Below are 20,233 nucleotides of genomic sequence, written 5' to 3' on the forward strand. Positions count from 1 at the left end.
CAACGGCCTGGAAGGTGGCCGGACAGGGAGTGGACGTGCAGGCCGGACAGGGCATGGACATGGCCTGGAAGGAGGCTGGCAATGTTGAGGCGCAGGATGTGGTCCGGATGGTGGCGTGGCTGCCACGGGACCAGGCGAAGCTGAACCAGGCGAAGCTGGACCAGGCGAAGCTGGACCAGGCGAAGCTGGAGCCTGGACCAGGCGAGGACGAAGACTCGGAGGCTGGACCAGGCGAGGAGGGTGGCGCTGCAGGCGACGGCGCTGCAGGCGACGGCGCTGCAGCGGAGGCAGGTTGCTGGATGGGCCCCTCGGACCCTCCAGCGGAGGCAGGTTGCTGTTGCTGGACGAGCCCCTCGGACCCTCCAGCGGAGGCAGGTTGCTGTTGCTGGACGAGCCCCTCGGACCCTCCAGCGGAGGCAGGTTGCTGTTGCTGGACGAGCCCTCGGACCCTCCAGCGGAGGCAGGTTGCTGTTGCTGGACGGGCCCCTCGGACCCTCCAGCGGAGGCAGAAGGCTGGAAAGGCCCCTCGGACCCTCCAGCGGAGGCAAACAAAGGCTGGTGCGGTTCTCCAGAACCCCCAGCGGGAACAGATGGCTGGACAGGCCCCTCTGACCCTCCAGCAGGACCAGGTTGCAGAACAGATGACTGGGGAGAGGAGTGGCGGTGGCGAGGGCGACGTTTCCTTCCGGAAGAAGGAACCGGTGGAGAAATGGAGACCTCCTCATCCTCCGACCACATATGTCTCACGGATGTCTCACGGATGTGAAACTGCATAGGTCTACGTTAGCCTGTGGCGTTAGCTCGGTTAGCCACGTCTCCGTGAAGATAAACAAACTGCACTCACGGTATAGTCGGTGGTTGTTCAGAGCACACAGTTCATCCATTTTATTCTGTAGCGAGTTCACGTTGCCCATTATCACTGTCGGGATTGATGGTTTGAATCGCCTCCGGTGATCCGCTTTCCTCGCTCCAGCCTTGCAGCCTCTGTAGCTCCTCTTTATCTCAGCCGGGATGTTGTGTTGCAGGCCGGTCTGTTCCTTTGTTCTTAGTGCCAGCAGCTCCGCTCTCGAATAGATGAAGGAGCTGGTTCCAGAAGTTTTAAAAAGTGCATTATCCATCTCGTATCGCTATATCTAAGAGGTAGAAGTAGAGTAACTAGAGGAAGGTGAAATAAAGTTTGAAAGCCTAGTCTAAAAAAAGTTAAAAGTTAAGACAAGGTGCGGTGTTGCAGAGCTACTTGGAAAGGCTGCCGTCACTCCAGCCGTCACTTTTTTCTCTTCGCATTCTTTTTCAATGAGCTGCTGCAGGTCACATACTTTTTCCATATCATCAAAGTCATCTATCATCAGCAAAACAGGGACACGTGGCAGCTGCTCCTGATATTTATACATGAGAAGTTTGGTCACCTGACTGGCTACTTCAGCAAAGTCAGCAATGTTGTTCCTGAGGACAGCACAACGAAATGTGTTCCGGAGAGACCACAATATGTGCATGGCCAAAGTTGTCCCACCACATCCAGGTACATGCATGAGGTTAAAGAACACAGGTTTTTCTCAGGGTGCATAAATCAGGCATGATTGTATCCTTGATGTAGTCAAAGTGGTCTCGTTTGATAAACGGCGTGGATCCGGTCTGCTCCGAGAAATAGAAATTCCACCACGTTAACTTTCCACCCTTGTAGAAGTTCTGTTCTATCAGAATTTTTTCCTCATTTCCTCCTTCACGTTGGTTCACACAAAGGACATCTAAGGTACTCAGACTTCGCTCCACTTTCTTCTCAAATAGCACTTTGCTTCCCCCACCACACGGTAGGAAACGACTGGATCTACGATTCTCTGACCAAAGGCTAAGGATAGTGCCATTGACTTCTGCAAAGCTGAGATCATGTATGCATCTACCTGAGATGTCGATTCCACATCGAGCCTCAATTAAGTCTCTCCAGGAGTTGAATGCTTTGTCATTGTCACATATGCAAAGGATCTGATCTGTGCCTCTGAGTTCCTGCCAGAATGTACTGAAAGTCTCCACAAGGGGGTCCATCTTCTCACTCACTCTTGACAAAATTAAAAAAATGACGAGGAACCTCTTGTTTGGAAGGATACCTTTGCGACACAAGAAGGAAATCACATCTCTGACGGAGGGTCCCTTATCCATTAACCACTGGTCAATGTCTGAGGGCGACTCATGCTCAATGCCTCCATTGCAGAACACCCAGCTGGTGTTTTGAGTTAATTTCAACTTGTTCGCAATGTCTTCAACTCCTTCTGTGATTTTATATCGTGCCGGTGAATGAACATTTACTGGGCTCTGCTGGTCAAAATATTGCTCTAATCCCTCTTTAGCTGATTCTGGATCAAAGTCCAAAACCGCTGTTGGGTTCAGATGTACAAGAAAGTTTAAAGAATCTAACTGGCTTGGGTGTGATTTGTTAGTTATTATCACATACTGCTCAACATTGGATTTATCTAAAGACAGAGAGCCACCAGTGATCATGTGACTGAGTCTAGAGCCCTGAGTGCTGTTTTTTCTCACACTGAGGTGCTTCTCTTCTGCCTTTTTCCGGCGTTGTGATCGCTGAGCCATACTTTCTAGAAACTGCTTGTACTCTCGCTTGTTTGGTTGCGCAAGAAGATCTCTGCTGCTACCACCATCACGGATAAAGAAACACTTTGATGGTTCTAATTCGGTGTCTTTCATTTTGCCTTTTTTCTTGCCCTTTTTTATGGTGTATGTGTGGTAGCTGTTTTCTTCACAGATCGTAGTCTCTGGAACAACGTCGACTTCTATGACACATTTGTCAGATGATGTCATGTTCTTGTTGAGAACTTCAACAAATCGTGGAGGTCTGACGCATGTCTGAGCAGCTTGTTTATATTCAAAATACCCATCAATGGCAGATTTTAGTTCATTTGCAAAAGCCTCTCTGTCCTCAACAACCACTCCCAACACTTGACCGTGGGTGAACTCCGGTTTGTCTCCTATTCCAAAATGTATAGTGCCGTTGGTGCGGCTGTTCATGCAGGCAGCTGCAAAGCGAATGACCTCAGATGTGAACTTGTTCATTTTAGTGTCTTCTGTTGTCCTGGTGAAAGCTTTGTACTCGTGGCAGGGTTCAATCAAATCTGAGGCACCTGATTCTGTAACATCAAGAATCCTGCTCTCCATATATCTGAATGTATCGTGGTGTTTATCAAATGGATATGGCTTGCACAGTTTTCCAGGCTGGTTTCTAGAGCCTACTGGCTCTTCTTTTTTAAATTTCACAACTTCATCTCTGGCATGAATGAGAAGCTTAGCTGGTCCCAAAGTGACACCAGTTGCAGTCAAGTCTGTTGGATTTAAAATAAGAAGACTATGGCCATTGATGTCTTGATTAAATAATATTTCAGCAACTTTGTCATCCACACCATCCAACTGGAGAGCCATTATCTCACTTGATGTTTGCTCCAATTCTTGATGTCAGGGGACAGATCCTCCTCTTGAGTCTAAAATAAAAAGTTTGTTTTCTTAGTTTAAGTCACTACATAAATAAGTGTGCAGTGACTATAAAGTTTAGCTGATTGTATAATCTGATCTTTACTCCAATCTTGTATGTCTGATGAAAGATCATCCTCATGGCAGTGAAATATAAAGTCCAGTTAACATTCCTAATTTCTAAATTAATTGTTACACAGTTCAATATTTACTGAATATATCTAGTGAAAAACATGAACCCTATGTTTTAATTTATAAAAGCTCATTTCTTAACATTTGTTTTATTAAAGTTGGCAGTTTAATGAAAGCATTTTCCAATTTTTACTTACCTTCATTTCACCTTGATCTGCCATGACAGTACTGCTTCCTTTTTCACAAATATAGGTTAGTGATGCTACAAAATAATTTAAAGAGAAATATCAGCAATAGAGGAATGGGGGTCGTGGAACGAGGCGAACAGAGAACCGGTCCAACAGAATGTAAAGGTAAGCAACACCTTTTACATCAAAGTGTACATATTGGACAAAGTCTAAATTATCTGTTCGTTAAGTTAAACGATACTCATGCGAAATGCTTCCAGTGTCTGGGCACTAGAGAAAGAGACTTTTGCTAAGAACTACAGGTTGATGTCTGTTGGCCATGAAGTGTAAAACTCACTGTGACTGTTTAAATTAAAAGGACTTTAAGAGTCCTATATGTTGTCCCACAGGCGAGTGAATTATTTTATGTTGTTTAATGGCAGCTGGGTTGAGAAAAAGAAGCTGGTTAGATTGGCATAGTAGATCTCCGCAGCTGTGTGTGTGTGTGGAGTAGAATGTGACAGGCACCATGTCACATTCTAGGAGAGGAGGAGGCAATGGGCTGTGAAGCGAGAGAGGAAGTGGAGATGGGTGGAAGACAGTCACTAAACAAATGGAGAAGTTAGGAGAGGCAGTCTGTGTGACTGCATGGGGAAAAGTGCCTAAAACAGAGGGTGAAGAGGCAAAAAGGGGAAGTAAAAGAAATGCTGAAAATGCCAAGGGGAAAAGAGTATCATTAAGTAAAATTATTATGACAATTGCACAAAATTTAAAGGAGAATTAAAGAAGAACAGGAGGAATTGGAAAAAGAAGACACTGGAATATTTAAATTAGGAATAAAATGAAATGCGAAAAAGAGGGGTAAAGAGGTGGCTAAATGGGCAAACTGGGGTGTAGAAACTGAGGAATGCAGCGACGTGAAGAATCAGAATCAGAATAAAAGTGTTATTGAGCAGTGATGAAAATTATATTAAATGAGTGTCTTAGTGTGTTAGTACAGGTGACCACGGACCTGGATCAACCCTCCATGAGCATAGCGGCTGGAGCAAAATGATAGATTAACATAACTGGAACCATAACCAGGCCATGTTTTGGCTGAAAATTTCACAGCTTCACCTCCACGTACGTCTTATTCTGAAAAACAGGCCTTGAAGCTAATCAGCCCCAATGGCTCTAACCCTCTTGTACTTTTGAGTAATAAAAGTGATTTCACTAGTGTCCTCTATGATGACAGCTAGGGTTAGAATAAAAACACGAAGTTGCATCAGCATTTAATGTCTTTTCCACAAATCCAGAAGACTTAAGGCAACAGAACAGTATATAATTCAATAACTGCCGACCGGAGCCGACTGATTTTTTTTCTTTTTAGATGTGATACAATTGGTATCAGTGGAGACATGAAGGTATATTATGTCATGTAATGTAGCGTAATGTAAGTAACCTTAGTGTCAGGACAACAACAAAAACCATAAAGGAGCTGGGACAACTGGTTGCATCCTTACTACGTATTTACTGTTTTTCATTCATTTTTATAACAATAAACGCTCAAAACAAATACTGACGAACACTCACATTTCATCCAGTCCGCTCTTCAGTCCTCTCGGTTTAAAGCTGAGCTCCTCTATCAGTTTAATGTGGCGCTTTTGGAGAGGAGTAAACGAAAGAAGCTCTTGCTGCTTTTTTCTATCAATGACTGCAGAAAAGATGAACCACCTGGCTGCACTTGTTCCGACTGTACAAAAATGAAGCCAAACAAATTTCCCGCCTGTAGGAGTGTCACACTTTTGGAGAGGGATTCGGCGCAGTAGTTACTTGAGCTGACGTGTCTGTGTAACACTGAAACCCGCAAAACAGACACCGCCCACTTATAATTTCATTGGTTAAAACAGAGGTTCCCAAAGTGTGGGGCGCGCCCACTAGGGTGAGCGCAGAGCTAATGCAGGGGGGCACGCTATAAATTAAAAGAAAGAAAAAGAAAAAGGAATGCTTGGACACTGCTCGTATAATGGACACGTTTTTGACGGGGCTCCTACACAAACGCAAAGCAGAAGATGAAGCATCGCCAAATGTGTTTCCAAACCAACTTCCTTCCAAGTCAAAGATTAGAAAATATGATGAAGCAAATCAAAGGGGTTATCAAACCCCATGCACACACACATTGTATGTGTGCATGTACATATATATTTCTACAAACAAGTGTATATAAGATTCTGCCTGTATATGGATGTCTTACAATGTTTTTTATCTTATCTATTTGAATTCTTTTTATTTGATTATATTATCCCTCTGTTCAGCACTTTGACAGACACTTGATGTCTTTTAAATGTGCTATATAAATAAAGCTGACTTGACTTGATTTGCTTAAAAATAAGACCAATTGTATTGCATCTGTTTTACACATGTTTGTATGGGATATTGTATTTGTTTTAAATGTTATATACCTATGTGGTATGTGACTTTTGTCACATACCACAGACTCCTGGAGTTTGGATCATTGTGCACAGTTGTGTAGCTAACAAGCATGTAGGATATTTAAAAAGTTTCTGTGTGTTTGTGTAAGTCCGCTTCGATATTGTTAGGCGCACCATTTTGAGTTTTTGATCGTTAAAATGACAGCATGACAGCATTTTCATGGAGCAAAGTCATTTTATCCAGAAGCTTGAACTGAAAATATACAATACTGATGAAATGAATTAAGTTACTTATAGACCTGACTAGATGATGCACAGAGAAGGTGGACATCACAGTGAGGTGGGGTTTAAATTTTATACCTGGATCTTGAGCTGGTCCGCAATTATTACTGTTTATTTTTAAACTCTTCTTTGGTTTTTGTTTTAAATTCGATTTTATTTCCTTTCAGTCTTTTATTAGTTTTGTTACCTTTGTTACAGTGTGGGCATTTGTCAAGATTTAAGACATTTATGTATGACATATGACAGTGCCTCCACTTACAGTTTAACTTTAAGGACCTGTAAGTAGTGACATCTTGGCCTGGTGATTTGGTTTTGCTTGCAATTACTGTTGACTCTCCCCCCCCCCCGTGCAGGTTTAATATCTTAAAAGCAGCCAAATAATTACTCTCAAACACAGCACAGTTATTCACAGCAACTCAAAATCGAATCTTTAAAAGCAGCGTGTTCCACTTCACCCAGAAAATACAGAGCCTCAGAGCATCCGAACGCTGCACGACAAAGAGAACAAAGAGCCGAGGCAGCGGGAGATCACACTTCTCATTAAAACAGCATCATACAGTTTTGTTTGTTCATCGTTTCATTTTGTCTGCATGATGATGTGTTCCATTTATTTTTCTTTATTATCATCAGAGTCATTCAGTTGCATTTACAGCATTGCATTTGACATATTAAAGAATGATACAGCGCTCGTTAACACCAATTGCAACATGAAGAAAGAATCAGTAACTGAACAAATGTAAAAAATAACTAGAGAACATTAAAGCTCAAAATCAACAGTAAGCTAAGAGCTGTCAAGCATTTTCACTTTGATAGAAATCTTAAACATCACATTATTATTATTAGTATTAATATTATTATCATTGCAGTGTCTAGTAAAACGTATTTACAATCTGTACAACTCCACTGAGGCACGTCCCGGAGATCATTTTAACACAACGTGGTAACCATCAGTGTTTTCATCTGTTAACACACAAAGATTCAGTTAAAGATCATTCAAAATAAAAAAAACATCCTGATGAAAGCTTGAAGCTTAATATCAATAAATTGTTTCACAGACTGCTCTTCAAAAGAACTGGTGTGCTCTGTGACTAAATAAAAACAATGCAAAAGCACTGAAAATAAAACAGCTGCAAACGCTGAAACTAAAGAATTTGATTTATTCATTTTGAATTTGATGGCAGCAACAAGAAGCTTTAAGAAGCTGTTTCCCACTAAACTGCTTCATCTGTTCTTTGGAAGTAAGGAAACATGCTTGCTGCAGGAAACCAGCTGCTCAGCGGCCGCAGCAGCCTTTGGTTTCTGGACTTTGTCAGGCCAGTTTAGCGCCTGGACTCTTACTATGAAGCCATGGCCTGAGCTCCACCAACATTCACTGTTTCAGCTTTTTCCTTGATATTATTTAGCAGATGAAGAAATCCTATGTTTGTGTGTTATATTGAGAAAAGTTCTGTTCATGCTGTTTACCCACAGATTACTGAACTCATCTGCAGCTCTGGGATTACAACTTTAATAATTACAACTTTTCCAGCCTTTAGCTGCCCCTGAACCAACTTCTTTTTTTTCCTCTCCAAAATGCTAAACAAAGACACAGAGCAACACAGGCAGCCATCCAGACGAAGTCCTCTACAGGGAAGGTCTTGTGTATTACACCGTGATTATGCCAAGACTTACACTGCATGAATTCCACAAAATTGGTCAGGGGAATAAAGTGGTTTTCAGTCTTGTGTACAGAGATCTTTCCAGCTTCTCTGAATCTTTTGATGATGTTATGTAGAGCAAAAAAATCCCCAAACTGTTGGTAGCATTTCTACACTGTGGAATATTTTTCTTACATTATTGTTCAATGCAATGAGTTGTTTTTTGGTTTGTTTGTTTTTTAATACATTCATCATCTTTTCCACTTTCTTTTTGACCCTGCTCTGATTTATTTAAAATGTTTTTGTTGCGTTAAATGTAAAGTGACCACTGATTTTTTTGGTTGCGTTCTTCGTTTCAGCATTTGATTTGCTGCATTTGTTGCAGAATGACATTAATTAAGTGCTTGGACTGTTTGGAAATGAGTGCTTTTCTTTCCCTTTTCCACAGCTTCTTAACGTTCCCTGAAACAGGGCTGTACGGATAAAGGTCATTTACCTCGTATGGTGCTGATGATGAAACTGGTTTCTTCCCTGAGGTTCTGCACCATCTGAAACAAAGAACACCACACACTTTGGTCTTGAAACAGCTGAAACATGTATAAAGTGCACTTCATGGACTTGGAAGGAATCTGGAGCTCATGGTGGAGCTTTTATTGATGATCGCTAACGGAAAACTGAGACTTCCTGTTCTGTCTGTCATGGTTTTGGAAGGCAGATATATTCTTATGGGGCTAATAAAAAAACAAAATTGTCATTAGACAATAGCATCCTGTTTTAAAACTGAATTAGAGCAAAGCAGGCGCTCTCTCTTCCTCTTCTCAATGATTTTTTACCTGCATCTAATCAAACTCAACTCAAAGATGACTGCGTTAGTGTTAGTAGAAGTTAATAGAAGTTAACTACAGATGGAAGTCAGGAAGCTTCCGATACCCGAACGTTACCCCTTGCCTACAGAATCTACATACTCATTTGCAGATATGCACTCATATTAATCAGTGCTGGACAGATACCTCATCTGAGACTAAGATGTGGATCCCGGTGGTTTTCTGTCTGTAGATTTGTGTGATCTGTTGGGGAGTGATGTTGTACAGTGTAGCGATCTTTTCAGACAGGTCCAGCAGTGTCAGCTCTTCCAGGTACAGAGCGTGGTAGACTGCAGAGGCAAGACAGACATACAATGATCACATCAGGTCAGAAGTGTTACTCTCTGCCAGTTTGTGTGATGATTTCCTGATATTTTAGGATTTTGTCTCTGCCCAGTTCCAGCTACAAACATTTATTTTTGGACTAGTAGAACAGAGTGCATGACTCAAAGTTCAAAATAACCCTTTTTTATCTTATACTGAGCCTCGGTGCAGCTCCTCAGTTGATGGACTGTCTGAAACAAGCACCTTTAGCTCCTCCTCTGTTCCTTCCTTTTATTTTCTCCTGATTGGCTGTCCCTATGGGCTCAAAATGTGGTCATAAATATTTTGTACTTGTAAATCAGGATTTGTATGTGTAAAAAAAATTTGTGTGTGCATAAAAAAGATTTGTGTGTGGACTTAGCCCAAAAAAAACCCTGCAAGTTACAAGTACGAATTTTGACCCTATTTTTCTTCCTTTCATCTGATTGGTCAATGTCATATCAATCACAAATGTAACAATCCAATCAGAGAACAGATGGGTTTGGCTGTCGGAGGGGCGCTTTTTTGAACTGCAGGTCTTTGAAGGGTAGCAGCTAGGTCCCCTAACTTTCAGTAGCTGTTGAAAGGGTAAAGTTGTGGTATATCAGTGGTTAGAAATACCATTATTACTTTAGGATTAGTTTAACACAAAGTCAGGGCTGACCCGGGACCATTGCTGTGAGTCACAGTGCGCAGCATAAAAGTCCTTTCACATCGGACGCGGGATGTGCTGCTAATACTAACTGCTAACTAAAAGCAAAGGATCCAGAATTTGTTGCGCTGGCTGCTGGGCTCTGTGGGTTTTTGCAGCAGCTCTAATGGTACTAGATGCACCTGCTCCTTGTCTTTTCTATCTCTGACTTTATGTCCTCTACAAGAGTTTCTGGGTTTTTTTGCTAGTTCTTCAAATGTTCAATAAAAACATCTATGCTAATTCATAACGAAGAAAGCTTTCTAATGAAGACTGTCATTTCCAAAACACTGCCCGCCCCCACCCCGCGGTCCGCAGCGCTGTTGAAAAGGCTGTGGAAGTCCCTATATTAAACACGTAAACCTGTGACACAAAAATCACCAAACTCGGATGACCACAGACTGTTTTCCTTCGTGGTGATGAAGGAAAACGCTGGGTTGGCATGTAAAAGGGCATTTATTCCCTTCAAAGACCTGCAGTTCAAAAAAAGCGCCCCTCCGACAGCCAAACCCATCTGTTCTCTGATTGGATTGTTACATTTGTGATTGACATGACATTGACCAATCAGATGAAAGGAAGAAAAATAGGGTCAAAATTCGTACTTGTAACTTGCAGGGTTTTTTTTTGGCTAAGTCCACACACAAATCTTTTTTATGCACGCACAAATCTTTTTTGCACACATACAAATCCTGATTTACAAGTACAAAACCGATTTACAAGTACAAAATATTTATGACCACATTTTGAGCCCATATGGTCCCTTACAAACACAATATTTAAGAAAGAGAGTATGGCACATCCATGTGTATTATTAATTGGACTCAGTCTTTTTCATCAGTTTTATTTTGTTTGTATTTTAAGGACTGACTCTAACATCTGCTTCAGGTCCTCTGACTTGTTTGGTCCAGCTCCGGCTGCCATCTGTCTTAGTTTTGAATATTTCATTTAGGGCTTAATAAACCTGCAGTTGTGTTTGGTGTGTAGGATTTGCTTGTTTAAAACCATTTAGTCACACTACAGACAGAGGACTGAAAAAAAAGGACAAAATATGAGTATTCAGAGCAAATTCTTGTTGCACACTTACTTTCTCCACAGCCTGGTTTGATGGAAGGTTGATTTCTGGCCTGCTGCTGACACACATAGATGGTAAGACGGGGCTGTACACACCTGAAAATGTGAGCAAAAGCTTGAATTGAATGTATTTCAAGGACCTGCAGCACTAAAGCTTAAGACGCAGTCTGCTCAAGAGGCCGATATCATAAATTTACTGTAATGGAGAAACAATGGCTCATATCAGTGTCCAACTCCATCTTTATATGGTTGAGAGAAGAGACTAGACTAGACTTTAGGAAAATCCCAAAGGACCAGAATTGTGTGGACTTCCATACGACCTGACTTGTGTTAAAAGTCAAAGGAGTCGCCCCCTCCTGGTTATTAGAATGAATGCAGGTTTGAGGCACTTCAGCTGGCCTCACATCCAGAAACAGAAGCCATGCCTATTTTGTATATTCCATGATCCTGTGTCTCTAGATGCACCAACCAGTAAATCATGCAAATGGATCTGGGTGTGGCTGGGCAGTGTAATTTAATGGCTCACCTTCCCTTCATCGTGTTAAAGAGGCGGATGCCGTCTGCTGGACCACAGATCTGGATCAGATCCTCCCTGGTCATCCTCAGGAGATCAGCACCTGCAACAACAGCAGAAATCTGGTTCTGCTTGCCGCCCTGATCTACAGCAGATCTGATCTGACGCTGCGATAGACGAACACATCGACACTAATCAGTTCTTCCTCAGTTTGTCTTTCCTGCACTGCATGCCTGCGCTTTCTGACAAAAGTTCCAAGACTAAAGTGTGTGGTGTGTTTTTCACACGCGGTACCTGAGAAGCTGGTGAAGAGCCTTGAGAAAGGCGAGAACCTGTGACGGTGCAGCCACTGCTGAGTGTCCTGCGGCGAGGACGACGGCAGAAGGTGCTACATGTCAAAAAGAAGAAGAGCCCTTGAAATGAGTATAGCTGCACAGCATCCACTGTCTCCAAATAATGGCCTAAAAGGAATAAGAGAGCAACATTAACACTTTCACACTGCACCGGTCTCTGTTACTTACATCAGAACAGCCGGGCATGAACAGCTCCCCCTGCTGGTTTGGAGAACAGTTGCTAGAGAAACGCACACATGAGGAGGAAAGAACACATTGGGATGATTGGTTGAGTATTTTCTTCTAACTGCCCTGAGACACATCTGTCTGCTCTTTATATGCTGTTAAAAATTCTCTGTTTTGCATCTGCTAATAGCTGCAGAAGTTCGTGCTTGTGAAAGTACTCTCATAGAGTGTAAAGCACAATCACATCAGAGAAACATTTTCAAATTTTCAACCCGTAATTGAAACAAAACACAGTTCCCCTGCAGACCTTGACTGAAAAGATGTGTTTTATGTCGGTGGAAACCACCAAACAAGTATTAAAGTGTGGTGTGAATGCTTACTCACCCCTCAGTGAAAGTGCAGGAGGTTGGTGAGCTGTGGTAAATTGGTGATGGTGTGCTGCTGGTGCTGTGGCTGGTTAGGTTTAAGGCATCGGGCCACGGCGAGCACTGCACACAGAGAAGAAGAGAGAAAGAGAAGAAGATGTGCAATGAAGTGGAAAGCTTTTCACAAAGATTAAAGGGTTCAAAATCACATTCAAAATCACATTCAAAGTGCAGCGAGTGATCACAGATGTGTGTAAACCTATGGTCTACATAGTAACAACTTTAGATAGTTAATCTCCTTTGGCTCACTAGTTTGGTTTCATTCCATTAATGTGATATTTAGAGGCAGTAGAGGAGGCAGTGCCATTCACCAATATTTCAGTTATTTTAGATGACAGATGTAAAGACCCTACAATAACAGAGAGCTCTAACCTCACATGGCCTCAGCTGAACATCATGCAGACTTTGTACCAGACACGCGCCAGGATAAAGTCTGTTAATGTCTCATCGGGTTGACATTTGTGTCGTAATATACAGCTTCACAGGTTGTCTAGTACAGAGCTCTGAAGAAAACTTTATTCTGAAAAGATCCAGGTACCTTTAATCGACTTTAACAAACTCCAGAGCTGAAAGACAAAGCTACAGAAAACTTACAGTTCCACTAATGTCCACCAGAGGGTCCAGCAGTGAGTCAGCTCCAGTGGTCTCCCATATTAAAGGAATTTTAGCCTGACACAAAAACTGTTTTGGTCTCTATAGTTAATTTATCCCCTCATAACATCTGTATATGTTTGTAACAAAATAGGCTTTTAATTTGATATATACTTAAAGCTTTTATTATTATGGGCGTGGCCTCTTTGACTGACAGGAGGATGGTGGCTGTAGCTGCTAGCTGTCTGCTAGGCTTCACCGCAGATAGAGGCGCTGCTGGAGCCTTTGGAAGCATTTTTAATGCGATTATTTAACCAATAATGTGGCTGCTGTGTGGTTAAGTGTACTAACAGACCGTCCAAGAAGTCTGAACTCCTGATTAGGTGAAATTTTAGGATTTTATTTAACCAATTTAGTACTAGTTAGCAAGTATCTATGTCACACTTAGCAAACACTTTTCATTTTCTTCCTATAAAGACTTCCTGTGTTATAAATGGTTTGTAATGGTAAGTATTGCTACAGTGTCATGTGTGATATTTGTAATGAACATGACCAGTACAATGGTTCCTCAGGTTTTCTTTTCCTCCAGGTGAATAACAAACTAGCACTGACAAAGCCTCAGTCACTGACAGCAGCAAAGAAAGAAAACTTTTAAAACAATGCAATAAGCAAAGTGACATATTAACAAACAGTAACGTAATAGTGGTTTACATGGTTTGGTGAGCAAAGAAGCAAAACGAAAAGGAGGGGGGAAATATTCAGATCTGATCAAATTCCAGAAACATCCAAGTAACCCAAGAATTTACAGCTGGGTTCAATAAAGTCAAAGCAGAAGGCAAACAAAGGGTCCTCTCAGGGCTCACCTCTTTCAGCAGGGTAGCGTCATGGGATGGCTGATACTTTTCTCTGTCTTGAGGGGTCTTTTTATCAATCTTTTCCCGATCTGTCTTCAGTTTGCGATCAGCTCCTTTAGGCTTAAAAAAAAACAAAAAAAAAAAAAACAGGACGTGTGGTGTAAATCATGAGATTTGAGGATGTTAAAGATCAGAGATGAGCATGAGGTAAGAGTAAATAAAGTATTGTACCTTAAAGACTTTGACCTGGCAGCTGGATGAGTGGACATGCTCGACGTATTCTCCGTGTTCATTGGTAGTGTAAGTGTCCACCTGGATTCGGAAGGGCACCCCTTTCTCCCCGCCGTGCTTCCGGGGGGTGAACTCGGTGCTGATGCAGTTGACCTGAAAGGACAAGAGAATAGAGAAGAGCTGAAAAATAAATTCAGCTAAAGACCCCAACCTCCCCCCTCCGAGGAACTGAGACTGGAATTGAATGTGTACCTGGATGAAAACAGAAGCATTCTTCGGGGGATCCCAGAGGAATTCGATGGTGTTGAGGTGCAGAGGGTCTGAACGAGGCTCCAGGATCCCCACTGACAGAGGGATATCTGCAAGTAATGAGCCAGCCACTTATTTCAGCTTTGATTTTAAAGCCCACGTGAAGACATTTATGTTTTGTTAACATCTGAAGCTGAGGAGAGGTTTAATTTTAAAAGTTTAACCTTCTGAAGTCTAAGAACCTAAGATTCAATTCAGTTCTTGTAGCGTTTAGTCACCTCAAGGTGCTTTTTACCATAAGGTAGAGACCCCACAATAATACAGAGAAAATCCCAACAATCATAAGACCCCCTTTGAGAACGCGCTTGGTGACAGTGGGAAGGGAAAACTCCCTTTTAACAGGAAGAAACCTCCTGGTAGACATCTGCCACTACCTTTTGGGAGACGCGTCAAACGGCTATTGGTCATTGATTACTGTCAATGCATTGGTCCAGCACAGCTCCATAATCATTCATACTTAAGTATGACACTACAGTTCACCACACGCCATTAATAATGGGATCACTTCTGCTGCACACTGTTGTACACGAGGAAAACCACAGCACTATCTTCATCGTTGGTGTTTAGCATATTTAATTTTGTTGTGAGCGAATATTTGTGAGTTTCCAAAAATCACTTCTCTCACTGTAGTTGGGTATTCATGCCATTACTGGACTTTCTGTGCAGTCAGACACACAACTAGTGACTTTGACCAAGAACCACCACAAATTTGTGAGTATCAGTGATCCATGAGTATGTTGGTATGGTGAGCTCACCTATGTCCAGGATTCGGTCTCCAGGTCTGTTCCACCTCCATCCCTCCAGCTGCTGGTGCTCCATGTACTGCAGTCGACGGTCATGGAAAACCACACGCACAATGCTCTGTGAACAAGCGGGATCAGGCTTCAGACAGGAGTACGGCTGTGAGCTGAGCACAGGGCAGCTCACACCAAGCTAAACAGCAGGAATGTTGGGCAAAGTGTGAAAAGGCTCCCCTGTTTTATTTATACACGCACTGAAACAGGGCGTGGAGGGAGTACTTGCAGCTTCTTTCTTACCAATTCTTAAGCAGTCAAGAGTTAAAACTGTAGTCACAAAAGCCCAATGACCTGCTGTCAGTCAGGCTACATGTAATACCTGAGACATGCAGTAATGCTGGTGACTTTCCTTCTATGTGACAGAGCTCCCACAGTCTCTGCAAACCAAGATCCTCTGAGTGGACCGGTTTATGCTTCATCTCTGAGCATCCATCAGGTCAGGTCATCTGGGGCTAGGGTCTGGTTTTGTTTTAGCGACATGCTAAATTGAGTTTCAAAAGCTACAAGATTGTGGCCAAATTTAATTTGGGCATTTCAAACCTCTGAAAATCCACAAAAATGCGATGGACATTAACTAAACTGAAATCCTCGCAACTGAAAGACAATAACCCTGGAAATTTGTATGCTGTCACAATTCTGTGTTGATGTTAACACATCAATACCTACGTTCAACTCTATGTACCTTAATCTTAAAGGCATTAGACATTTATAGTTTAATTAACCCTAACCACAACATTTACATGCCAAATGTATGATACAAATTACTGGCTGTAAAGATACACATAAACATGCATATAAGTAACGATGTCTGCAGTCTCATCTTGTTGTAGTGATGTCTAATGTGCTGCAGCACACAGCTACAACTTTAAATACAAGCAGACAAACCTAAAGCCCCGCGCTCAGTTATAAAGTAGTACTGAGCCATTTCTTTTGTATCAGTCATTGGTGGGTCCACTAACCAGTGACCTCCAGAGTTCGGGGATGGGGGTGTTGCCACTGGTCATTCGCCTTTTTCAGCAAATGCACAGAAATGTCTGTCCGAAGCATTATCTTTTTGGGAATATTCTGGATTTAACGCCTTCCGTCATTCAACCCCACTTTTGAAGACTTACTTACAGAACCTTTTTCATCCAAATCCTAAAACCTTATGACATGTGGGAGCTCTGATCTCTTTTCAGTCACCTACTGTTGCGTAAAACAGCTTTAGCTACCAGCTAATAGAACTGCATCATGCTTGCGCTCATCTGTAAAAAACTGAGCTCGATCAGGTTGGAATTTTAGCAACAGCCACCTTTTAAAATCTGCGTGGAGAGGACACAAATCCACAGATGAAATGAGCAGCCTGTAGAGACATGTATCATTGGGCTATTTATGGGGGAGGCTCGTGCATGACTGAGCAGCAGAGCTCACAACAGCTCTGGATGCTCCACGTCATGTGTTTGCACAGACGCCACCTGTCCCATTCCTGCGTCTCTAGGATGCTACGGCGAACATTACGATGTGTCCTGACGACAGAGACGCGTCAAGAGGATGCACTCACACCAAAATGAAGTAACTCTTAGGTGAGTGTGTGACTAACTTCTTCTTAAATGAGGAAGTAGAAACTTTGACTGCCATCTGAAATTTGGAGAACCCGAGAGCTGCTAGTTTTGTTTTGTTTTTTTAAAATTTGTTTTTCACAAGGCCGAGGGATTTTTCCCATTTCAACTTCAGGAAACAACATTTCAGAAAAATTACAAGCACAACGATCATGTGACTTAGATCCAGGTAAAGCAGACAGAAGCAGAAAAGCCTGGTGAGACATACCAAAGAGAGAAAGAGAGTGTGTGTGTGTGTGTGTGTGTGTGTGTGTGTGCGTGCGTGCGTGCGCTGGAAATGCGAGAGGAAGCTGAGCTGCACGTCTGTAGAGGGCTTATGAGAAGTTTAAGGAGGAGGAGCGGTGAGTTTGGGTGATAGTACCAAGCTCTTCGGGGTCGATACAGCACCCCCAAAGTGGAAGGGAAGGTCGAGGGACCGGCGACGAACCAGGGAAGTGAACAGACGAGAGGAGAAAGAGGGAGAGGTCACATGAAAGACAAATAAAACAGACAAACATACACAATACCTTACACCTACCTTCACATATTTGCTGCTTATATCTGTATACTCCACTAGTTTTCTGTTAAGCATACGGATTTCGTAGGACTGACCTACATTTTAAAACATTAAAAACATCCTGATTAAAATTTTTTTTAAAAAAGGAAATCAATCAATCAGAAAAGAGGCGTAGATATCAAGGCCACACACTGGAAAACGTTTCCGTATCGTTGTCCTGATCAGACATAATACATTATCACAACATGTCAATAACACAGCCAATGAGGGACGCTAAAACTAACTGTCAGTGCTTCTAAAACGAAGCTACAAACCCTGATGGCAATTAACTTTACTAATCAATACATGCCCTCTTTGCATGGCCACAAGCTGCGTGGAACAGCAAGCTCACTTTCATTGTGTTTTTACTGCAAACAAATTACTGTAGAGCAGATAAGCAGGGCAAACTCGTAGAAACACAGAGGAAGATAAAGCACAGATAATAAAAACGTCACTGACAAACACGACAGACGGAAACAGTCAGAAGGTTCCAGAAGGCAGAAAACGAAGAAGAGGACGAAGAGGAGGGGAGAGTGTGAAATGCAAACAGCAAAAAAGACATGAGAGAGAGAGGGGTTGATGAGTGAGGTTAGATGATCCAAGTCAGACAAATTAACACTCAAGTAGAAGCTCATCTTGCACAAATCAATCAATAAATCTGAATACTTTATTCTTTAAATAAATAAATTCTTCAAATATTAAACATGTCAAATCTTAATCATCAATAACAGAGACTGAGTGTGTGAGTGTGTGTAAACAGGATGTTCTGAGATCCAGGTCTAAAGACAGAACCTATGGAAGCTAAAAAAGTCCAAAATTCATTTGCAGTCTACGTTACTATGAACGAAAAAAAAATGTGACCGATTCCCAGTAACTAATATTTAAATTTAAGAAATATCATAAGTCTGTCAAATGAGCCAAACTGGAGCCAATCATGTTTGACATGTGAGTCACTGGAAACCTCAATGACCATATTTTGAGAAACCCTCAAAGAGGGAAGTCCAATCCAGAAATAATTAAAGCGTATTACAAACAGAAGTTTCAGTCACTCAAAACTAGCAAAGTAAAGATATTTAAACAATTTTGACTTTTGGTTTTGCTTCCATAGAACTGGACAAACATCAGAAAACTTCAACCTGATTTCTGTTGCAGAACAAACCTAATTTTTCTCTTAGTGTATTTAAATGAATGGATTGAACTCTGAGCATCTCCCATGCTTCAGCTGGGACTGCGTGTGACAAAATGAGCTTCGGTCTGTACAGTCGTCACGGAGACTAACAGTGTAAGTACCTTGGTTGAGATAAGTGAGCGCTTCCTCCTGCTGCTTCACAGCCGGTGAAGTGGCTGCACACAGAATGTACTGGAACGGGGTTCTTTTGGCACCATTTTCAGCCATGAGCCGAGCTTCTTCGTTCTTTAAGAAAGGCGCCAACGCCTCTCTGGAGGAGACCATGAGGAGATGGTCAGTTGTCACATCTGATCTTCAGTCATTTAAGCCCAAAGGTTTGTTGTCATGCAGCACGGTTCAGGTTAAATACATCATTAAAGAAAAAAAAAAAAAGGTGGGCTAAATTGGGTATTTTCTTTTTTTTCTATGTTTCTTTGTTTAAAAAAAATAAACTTAAGTACAAGATAAAATAACTTAATTTCAGATCTAGTGTCAGTTGATCAGATTTTTAAGTGCATGACTGTGTCGTGTTTTTGTTGCTGTACCATTAGTGTTCCCTTCTGAATTTCTTAAATTGTACACTTTGAAAAACACCACACACATGATATCCAAAACTAAAAATCAAACTGAAACTTTTACAAACTGACATGATAAAGTGGAACTAACCTGAAATGTGGATTTTGAGTGCAATTCTTTGAATGAACGAACGCCTGAAATGCATTTTTAAAACTCATTTCATGTCAATAACACATTAAATGTGCTCCTCAATCACTGTGAATCAGCACATTTACCAAAGCCACGCGAGCACCTGTGGAGCTGGTAAATTGCTGCACCTGTGTGTGAAATCCTGACATTTCTGGAGCTTGGCAACATGGCAGTGCTTTACCTAATGTAACTAGCAGAGTGCTGGTGGTAGGACTCAGGCTGGGGATGGCAGAACAGCATATTTTCCAGTGTGGCGGCGTTGTCTTGTATTCCAGGACCACAGAGAAGGCGTGGAGGCAGAGGGCGCGAGTGTTGTGCCTGCTGGCTTCCTCGGATTTCAGCTCAGAGAGGTTTGCAGCCCAGCCTCGCCACACACCCCTTATATGGCTCCAGTGATGTCATCAGGCCTGCCATTAGCATACCTTGGATGACCTTTGAGAGGCGGAGAGCGCCGGCACACCTCCCACTACCAATGTCCACCTCGGGTGATGCATTAATAGCAGCTTCAGTTGATCAGTTGTTGACACTGCCAACAAAACACTTACTGTGGGTGAGGATGTTTAGAGGGGACTTTCAGGAAACAAACACAGGAAAAGCCCTCAAATGAATGTCAGTAAGCATATTTATCATCTCTGATATTTCTAAAAGCCAACACAGCAGCTTAAATGACAATTAAATGATGATATTTAAATTTGAAAAAGGCACATTAATCTTTATTGCAGGTTTAGTTTCAGCAGGTTGAGTAGAAACCCCTGCAGCTCACCCCTCATAGCTCCTCAAGGGAGTGACAGATTAAGAGCAGGTCATCTCAAAGTCTGCCCGGGTTAATGTTTATCCAGAGCCGCTAAGCACACCTCAGCGCTCGGATGCAGGTCCAACCTGTGAGGGAAACAAAGACGACGCTGTCCGAGCTTTGATCCACTCTCTGAACGTTACACAAGATGAAGAGGGGGGAAT

At 42.2% G+C, this 20,233-nt stretch overlaps 2 protein-coding genes across 3 annotated transcripts; both read right to left on the bottom strand.

The window, feature by feature from the left end:
* Positions 1-608: 608 nt before the first annotated feature.
* On the bottom strand, positions 609-5,661 carry LOC146370391 (sterile alpha motif domain-containing protein 9-like). Its single transcript, XM_084954509.1, has 3 exons — positions 5,346-5,661; positions 3,804-3,868; positions 609-3,485 (listed from the first exon to the last, which is right to left on the bottom strand). The coding sequence occupies exon 3, from the start codon at positions 3,424-3,426 to the stop codon at positions 1,534-1,536; it is 1,893 nt and encodes a 630-aa protein (XP_084810635.1). The 5' UTR covers positions 3,427-3,485; positions 3,804-3,868; positions 5,346-5,661; the 3' UTR covers positions 609-1,533.
* A 1,399-nt stretch (positions 5,662-7,060) lies between these two features.
* tfcp2l1 (transcription factor CP2-like 1) lies at positions 7,061-20,145 on the bottom strand. Of its 2 annotated transcripts, none has more exons than XM_084907984.1 (15): positions 19,458-20,145; positions 18,694-18,842; positions 17,386-17,459; positions 15,229-15,334; positions 14,417-14,523; positions 14,165-14,317; positions 13,943-14,053; positions 12,448-12,551; positions 12,067-12,118; positions 11,840-11,933; positions 11,558-11,648; positions 11,045-11,127; positions 9,114-9,256; positions 8,600-8,651; positions 7,061-7,426 (listed from the first exon to the last, which is right to left on the bottom strand). In XM_084907984.1, exons 1-15 carry the CDS (start codon positions 19,514-19,516, stop codon positions 7,389-7,391), a joined length of 1,416 nt encoding a protein of 471 aa, XP_084764110.1. In that variant the 5' UTR covers positions 19,517-20,145; the 3' UTR covers positions 7,061-7,388. The 2 variants fall into 2 exon arrangements, with proteins under 2 accessions (XP_084764110.1, XP_084764111.1); XM_084907985.1 differs by having other exon boundaries at positions 18,694-18,884.
* Between the last annotated feature and the right edge of the window lie 88 nt (positions 20,146-20,233).

The sequence above is a fragment of the Perissodus microlepis genome, chromosome 16, assembly GCF_051167445.1.
Source record: "Perissodus microlepis isolate ML-2025 ecotype Zambia chromosome 16, ASM5116744v1, whole genome shotgun sequence".
NCBI lineage: Eukaryota > Metazoa > Chordata > Actinopteri > Cichliformes > Cichlidae > Perissodus > Perissodus microlepis.